This window comes from Camelina sativa, chromosome 20 (assembly GCF_000633955.1).
Source record: "Camelina sativa cultivar DH55 chromosome 20, Cs, whole genome shotgun sequence".
NCBI lineage: Eukaryota > Viridiplantae > Streptophyta > Magnoliopsida > Brassicales > Brassicaceae > Camelina > Camelina sativa.
Genome location: NC_025704.1, coordinates 11500064 through 11507961, shown reverse-complemented (window position 1 = coordinate 11507961; position 7898 = coordinate 11500064). Strand labels below are relative to the sequence as shown.

At 42.3% G+C, this 7898-nt stretch overlaps 3 protein-coding genes across 3 annotated transcripts in view; all 3 read right to left on the bottom strand.

Moving 5' to 3' along the window:
* On the bottom strand, positions 359-1690 carry LOC104772425. Its single transcript, XM_010497042.1, has one exon. The coding sequence runs from the start codon at positions 1688-1690 to the stop codon at positions 359-361; it is 1332 nt and encodes a 443-aa protein (XP_010495344.1).
* LOC104772424 lies at positions 5085-6416 on the bottom strand. Its single transcript, XM_010497041.1, has one exon. It carries the CDS (start codon positions 6414-6416, stop codon positions 5085-5087), a length of 1332 nt encoding a protein of 443 aa, XP_010495343.1.
* LOC109124929 (pentatricopeptide repeat-containing protein At5g21222-like) overlaps positions 7092-7898 on the bottom strand; it is a gene marked incomplete at its 5' end in the record, with an annotated part of 5189 nt that continues 4382 nt past the window's right edge. The window contains one exon of the mRNA XM_019242272.1: positions 7092-7894. Within this exon, the coding sequence (XP_019097817.1) occupies positions 7245-7894 (650 nt within the window). The remainder of the gene's footprint in view (positions 7895-7898) is intronic.

The following is a 7898-nucleotide window of genomic DNA, read 5'->3' as shown; positions in this document are numbered from 1 at the left end:
CAGATTTTCTCTTTAAGGGGTAAAGCCAACAATATCTTGAATAATTGTCAATAAACACAGCATAAAATCTGAATCCTTGAACAGAAGAAACCGGAGAGGGACCCCAGAGATCACAATGAACTCTCTCTAGAGGTCTTGAAGCAATAAAAGTGGAAGAACTAAATGGCAATCTTGAACTCTTCCCAAGCTGACATGATTCACACACCTTGCTGGTGCTTTTATTGATTTGAATTGCCTTATTTGTAGATAAAAGCTGAAGAACTTGTTGATTTGGATGTCCAAGCCTCTGGTGCCAAACTTCACCACTGGTTTTGATTTGTCTTGTTGAGTAGTGCATCTGAAACTTTGGATCATCCAGCTAGTAAAGCCCATTATTTTCCTTTCCCTTTGTCAGAACTTTGAGCGATGCTTTGTCCTTAATAACAACATCAAGATCATCAAATGTGATCGCACATGGATAGTCTTTTGTCAACTTTGAAACTGACAGTAATGACTTTGCTATTTCAGGACAAACAAGGACGTCTTTAAGAGGGATGTTACCTGACATTGAAGGGAGATTAGCTGAGCCGACATGAGTGATGGGAAGAAAGTTTCCATCGCTTGCCATCACCATATCACTGCCATGGTATGGTTGAGCTTGCTGCAGTCGTTGAGTGGAACTAGTGATGTGTGCAGTAGCGGCTGAATCAGGATACCAGCTGTTATCTTCGGTTACATCAGGGATGTGTAAAGCCAAGAAAGCAGAAGCACTGATCGCAGGTTGAGCTGGTTGTTGATATTCTTCATCAAATCTAAACCAACACTCAAACGCATTATGACCTCGTTTTCCACAAATCTGACGTACTGGTTTTTCAGAGGAGTTGTTGGTAGATGGTCGAGATGAAGTAGTGGACGAGAACTGTTGCTGGAATCCTCGGCCCCGAGTTGAGTAAGATCCTCTGCCTCTGCCTCTGTTACCACGACCACGGTGTTGATAGCCTGAAGACCTTGACGTGTGAAACGCGAGGTGTGGTGAGATGTCAGCTGAAGCAGAGTAACCTTGAATTCTGTCGTCATATCCGGTGAGACGAGATATCACGTTATCATAGGTGGGAGCAGGGGATCGATCCATGGAGTCCTCGATGACAGTGATTATAGGTTCATACTCACGACTTAAACCTCTTAATGCAGCAAAGATTTTCATTTTCTCACTAATCGGATCTCCAATAGATGCTAGCTGATCACAAATATCTTTGATTCCTCTAAGGTAGTCAGACATGCTTTTATCTAATTTCTCAGCATTTTGCAGACGACGTTGTAACTCAAAAAGTCTAGAGGAGGATGTTCGGTTGAAGTGAGAGATTAGAGTGTCCCATACCTCTTGAGCAGTTACAGAACCGATAACCAACCGTAGAACGTTCTCGGTCATGGAACCTAGCAGCCATGCCTTCACAACTTGGTCAGATCTGGACCAGCTCTCAAAATCAGGGTTGAGTATGTCTTCGACTTTGCCATTGTTGTTGTTGCGGATGGGAATCTTTTCACTCGGTGGTTTAGCAGCACCGTTGACAAAGCCGAGAAGAGATTGAGTGCGCAAGAAAGATTCGAACTGTGACTTCCAGATAAAATAATTTTGCTCAGTGAGCTTTATAGTGACACAGTTTGAGATATGTAGAGAGGAAGAAGAGTAGGGTTCTATGGTTCTGTCCATGGCTCTGATACCATGTAGAAAGAAACAGAGAAACAGAGAAACAGAGAAGGATGAAAGATTGATTCTTTATTTCTTAATCGATGGTTTAGTGTTACAATGATTTGTTCCTTTTTATAGAAGGATACTGGTATACAAAGGTTTTAACCTAAGTTCTAGGCTCTTCTACTCATTGTCACGTGGCGTCACTATCGTCGTCGGATTGAAGGGCTGCAAAACGATTCTTGGTTGTTACAGCCGTACTCTCTGCAGAAGTTGTCTTATTTGCTAACCTCCTTTCTTTGTCTTGTATTGCAGGTAGCCATTGAGGACATTGTTTGCTTTGTGGTAACATATTGGGCCGTGGTCCCAATAGGCCTTTTTGCAAAGCCCTGTCATTTTGGACTGTGGTCTTCACACTCCCCCGCAAACTTGGAGTAGGTGGCACACCAACGCCAAGTTTGAGTCGAAGAATCTCAAAGGGTCTTTGTGGAAGAGACTTGGTGAATATATCAGCTAATTGGTAATGAGCAGGGATATGATTCACAGTGAGATTGCCGAAGGCTACCTGTTCACGGACATAATGATAATGTGTGGCAAAGTGTTTGGTGCGAGCATGAAAGCTTGGATTTGCTGTGAGATACACTGCAGAGAGATTGTCGCAAAAGAGTTCTGGTGTTGCGGGTTGTTGAATCCCGAGGTCTTGAAGCAAATTTACCAGCCAAGTAATTTCAGAAGCAGTTTCGGACATTACCCTGTATTCAGCTTCAGTGGAGCTTTTGGATATTGTATCCTGCTTTCGAGAGGACCAGGAGATCATATTCTTACCAAGAAAAGTGCATAATCCTCCAGTTGAGCGGCTAGACTTCTGACAGCCTGCGTAATCGCTATCACTATACGCCGTAAGCTTGTAGTCAGTGTTCTTGTCAAAAGTGATGCCCATAGTAGTGGTTCCTTTGATGTACCTAAGGATCCGTTTTAGAAGGTTGAAATTGGATACAGTGGGCTCATGCATCTTTTGGCAAACATAGTTAACGGAGAACTGCAGGTCCGGTCTCGTCAATGTAAGATATTGCAGACGTCCGGCTAAGCTACGAAAATATTTGGGATTAGCAAACAGAGGGGATTGTTGTTGTTGCTTCCTTTTAAGTTGTTGCGGAAGTGGTGTTACGACTGACGCACAATTGGACATTCCAGCGATGGCTAGTAAGTCTTCCGCATATTTTTATTGTGACAAGAACATTCCAGTTTCATTGTATTGTATCTGAATCCCGAGGAAGTAATGAAGCTTACCTAGATCCTTCATTCTGAATTCTGTGTTTAGTTGTGCGAGAAGATCAGAGAGAACTTCAGAGGAGTTCCCTGTGATGGCCATGTCATCAACGTAAAGCAGAAGCATGATGACGTTGTTGCCTTTGTAGCAAATGAAGAGAGATGGATCCCTCAGACTGCAAGTGAAACCAAAATCAAGCAGGAAGTTGCTGAACTTATCAAACCAAGCCCTTGGCGATTGTTTAAGGCCGTAGAGGGACTTGTGCAAGAGACAGACATGATCCAGATATCTTTCATCAACAAATCCTGCTGGTTGCTTCATGTAGACGGTTTCAGTGAGATCTCCGTGTAAGAAGGCGTTCTTTACGTCCATCTGTTTGACTTCCCAATTCATCATTGTAGCAAAATGGAGAACAGCCCGTACTGTTGCGGTTCTAACTACTGGACTGTACGTTTCAAGATAGTCAATACCTTCCTCTTGCTTGAATCCTTGAGCTACAAGCCTGGCTTTGTACTTGTCCAAAGACCCATCAGCATTGAGTTTGACTCTAAAAACCCATTTTGATCCAAGAACATGCATATCCGGAGTATGAGGAACTAATGAGAAGGTATTTGCATCTTTGCAATTTCCCATTTCCTCATTCATCGCTCCTGTCCAGTTTGGATCCTTCAGTGCTTCAGTCACTGTTTCAGGTTTGGGGTAGGAGACTTTCTTTGCAAGAAGGGCATATCTAGGATTTGGTTTGGAGATTCCATCTTTCGAGCGAGTTTTCATTGGATGGATCGACGTTGACACAAAAGGAGCATTGTTATCTGCAGTGTCTACTGAATTTTGCACAGTGGGAACTGATGATTGAGAGCTGTTGCCTATAGGAACAAGATCTGAGCTTGCCGTAAACCCAGAACTCTCATCATCAGTCCTATATGGTGATTCAGCTAGAACATCTGCTGTGATATTTGTTACTAAGGCATCATTATTTGTGATTGTGATCTCAGTTTATGGAACAGGTGAATTTGCAGGAGCGTAATGAACAGCTTCTACTGGTTCAGAAGCTTGATCAACAGCTTCGACAGAGATGTTTAAGGTAGGATCCGACATTGTGGGAGCAGTTACTGAAGTTTCGACTTGATCACTGAGCACAGAGGCGGATGAGACTTGTTTGAACCAAGCTGTGTACAGAGGAGTTGATGCTGACTGCTGCAAATATTTGTAAGTATTCATGAATGGGAATATGGTTTCATCAAACACAACATGACGACTAAGGTAAACTCTCCCAGTTGGAGGGTAAAAACAGCGATACCCTTTAAATTTTTCAGTGTAGCCAAGGAAGATACACTTGAGGGATCGAGGGTCGAACTTGGTTTGAGCATATGACCTTAGAGTGGGAAAGCATGCACAACCAAAGGTTCGTAAAGCAGAGTACTCTGGTGGTTTACCGAAGAGTGCTTCATATGGACTAGTATTACCGTTGAGGCTGCTATGAGGAAGGAGATTGCAGAGAAAGTTCGAAGTAAAGAATGCTTCTACCCAGTAATTTTGTGGAGTGCCGCTTTGAAACATCAGTGTTAAAGCCATTTCTGTCAACTGTCGATGCTTCCTCTCTGCAATGCCGTTTTGTTGAGGTGTGTGAGGGCATGATATAAAGTGTTGAATGCCATTGTTTTGCAGATGTGTAAGAAATTGTTGACTTATGAACTCTCCACCACCATCTGAATGAAATGTGCCAATTCTTGTTTGCAGTAAATTCTCAACCAGAAGCTGATACTTGATGAAGATGGAGCAAAAATCAGATTTTCTCTTTAAGGGGTAAAGCCAACAATATCTTGAATAATTGTCAATAAACACAGCATAAAATCTGAATCCTTGAACAGAAGAAACCGGAGAGGGACCCCAGAGATCACAATGAACTCTCTCTAGAGGTCTTGAAGCAATAAAAGTGGAAGAACTAAATGGCAATCTTGAACTCTTCCCAAGCTGACATGATTCACACACCTTGCTGGTGCTTTTATTGATTTGAATTGCCTTATTTGTAGATAAAAGCTGAAGAACTTGTTGATTTGGATGTCCAAGCCTCTGGTGCCAAACTTCACCACTGGTTTTGATTTGTCTTGTTGAGTAGTGCATCTGAAACTTTGGATCATCCAGCTAGTAAAGCCCATTATTTTCCTTTCCCTTTGTCAGAACTTTGAGCGATGCTTTGTCCTTAATAACAACATCAAGATCATCAAATGTGATCGCACATGGATAGTCTTTTGTCAACTTTGAAACTGACAGTAATGACTTTGCTATTTCAGGACAAACAAGGACGTCTTTAAGAGGGATGTTACCTGACATTGAAGGGAGATTAGCTGAGCCGACATGAGTGATGGGAAGAAAGTTTCCATCGCTTGCCATCACCATATCACTGCCATGGTATGGTTGAGCTTGCTGCAGTCGTTGAGTGGAACTAGTGATGTGTGCAGTAGCGGCTGAATCAGGATACCAGCTGTTATCTTCGGTTACATCAGGGATGTGTAAAGCCAAGAAAGCAGAAGCACTGATCGCAGGTTGAGCTGGTTGTTGATATTCTTCATCAAATCTAAACCAACACTCAAACGCATTATGACCTCGTTTTCCACAAATCTGACGTACTGGTTTTTCAGAGGAGTTGTTGGTAGATGGTCGAGATGAAGTAGTGGACGAGAACTGTTGCTGGAATCCTCGGCCCCGAGTTGAGTAAGATCCTCTGCCTCTGCCTCTGTTACCACGACCACGGTGTTGATAGCCTGAAGACCTTGACGTGTGAAACGCGAGGTGTGGTGAGATGTCAGCTGAAGCAGAGTAACCTTGAATTCTGTCGTCATATCCGGTGAGACGAGATATCACGTTATCATAGGTGGGAGCAGGGGATCGATCCATGGAGTCCTCGATGACAGTGATTATAGGTTCATACTCACGACTTAAACCTCTTAATGCAGCAAAGATTTTCATTTTCTCACTAATCGGATCTCCAATAGATGCTAGCTGATCACAAATATCTTTGATTCCTCTAAGGTAGTCAGACATGCTTTTATCTAATTTCTCAGCATTTTGCAGACGACGTTGTAACTCAAAAAGTCTAGAGGAGGATGTTCGGTTGAAGTGAGAGATTAGAGTGTCCCATACCTCTTGAGCAGTTACAGAACCGATAACCAACCGTAGAACGTTCTCGGTCATGGAACCTAGCAGCCATGCCTTCACAACTTGGTCAGATCTGGACCAGCTCTCAAAATCAGGGTTGAGTATGTCTTCGACTTTGCCATTGTTGTTGTTGCGGATGGGAATCTTTTCACTCGGTGGTTTAGCAGCACCGTTGACAAAGCCGAGAAGAGATTGAGTGCGCAAGAAAGATTCGAACTGTGACTTCCAGATAAAATAATTTTGCTCAGTGAGCTTTATAGTGACACAGTTTGAGATATGTAGAGAGGAAGAAGAGTAGGGTTCTATGGTTCTGTCCATGGCTCTGATACCATGTAGAAAGAAACAGAGAAACAGAGAAACAGAGAAGGATGAAAGATTGATTCTTTATTTCTTAATCGATGGTTTAGTGTTACAATGATTTGTTCCTTTTTATAGAAGGATACTGGTATACAAAGGTTTTAACCTAAGTTCTAGGCTCTTCTACTCATTGTCACGTGGCGTCACTATCGTCGTCGGATTGAAGGGCTGCAAAACGATTCTTGGTTGTTACAGCCGTACTCTCTGCAGAAGTTGTCTTATTTGCTAACCTCCTTTCTTTGTCTTGTATTGCAGGTAGCCATTGAGGACATTGTTTGCTTTGTGGTAACATATTGGGCCGTGGTCCCAATAGGCCTTTTTGCAAAGCCCTATTTTTTTGGACTGTGGTCTTCACAACTGTAACGAAAGTGATAAAATGAATACTGCTTTGAAAATACATTACCCTATTGACAGTTGATATTCTCTCCTTTTTTGGGCAACTGATTTCATTCTGTTGTTTCTCAAAGGGGCAATGTTTTTAAAGTTGGCTGCGAGGGACGTCTAGGTGCTTGAACTAACCAGACGCTTCCTTAGACCAACCAATCAAATTGCATTGGTGGATTGGTTTGAGTGGTTTGGGGTCTAAATGGTACCAAACCATTGATCATAATTCAAAACATCCCATTTTCCTGCTTATTAAAAAATTAAAACCATATTTTCCATTTCATTATAGAAAAGAAATATTTGTACAGAAAAATGTACTGTTTATCTTAGAATTCGATCGACACCAATCTGTGGTTAGCTTCTCTTACCCTTTAATATAGCTCCATCTCTAAAGCAAAACAAAGTCTACATGAATTTGCAAATTCTCCCAGCTTCCCCAAACTGGTCTCTGCACAACACCACCAAAACACTCTGCCTCAAACCAAACTGAGACTTGATGCATAGCTTTGGTTTCTCAGGCATTCCCTTTAAGAACAATGGACTTTTCGTTGAGACGGTATGATTTGGGATATTGATTTTGGAGGAAGTTGAGAAAGAAGAACCCAACGTATCGGCATCATTATTATTAAAGACACCAATAGCTTTCCATCCATCAGCTATGAGTTGCATAGTTTTCCTTGTGGGAACAACATTATTCTCTTCCATGTCTTTCAGAAGCTCTTCGGCTTTCCATGGCTGTCTCGCTTCCCCAAATCCCCATATAAGAGTCTCGTAAGTAGTCAAGTTAGGCGACAAACCAACGATTCTACACATTTTGTTATATACCTGCATTGCTTTCTTCATTTCACCCGCGCTGCACCAACCGCTTATGATCTGTGTGTAGATCACTACATTTGGTCGAACACCAAATTTTCTCATCTGATTCAAGATTTGCTCCGCTTTTTCGGGCTCTCCAGCTCGAGCATACCCTTTGGCAAGGATACTAAATGCATGAGTGTCAGGATCTATTCCTCCTTCCAACATATCTCTATAGATCTCTTCGCATCTTTTCATATCTCC

Bases quoted from the DNA above. Each gene is read 5' to 3' on its own strand.
- LOC104772425 (XM_010497042.1), bottom strand. From the start codon at position 1,690: ATGGACAGAACCATAGAACCCTACTCTTCTTCCTCTCTACATATCTCA.
- LOC104772424 (XM_010497041.1), bottom strand. From the start codon at position 6,416: ATGGACAGAACCATAGAACCCTACTCTTCTTCCTCTCTACATATCTCA.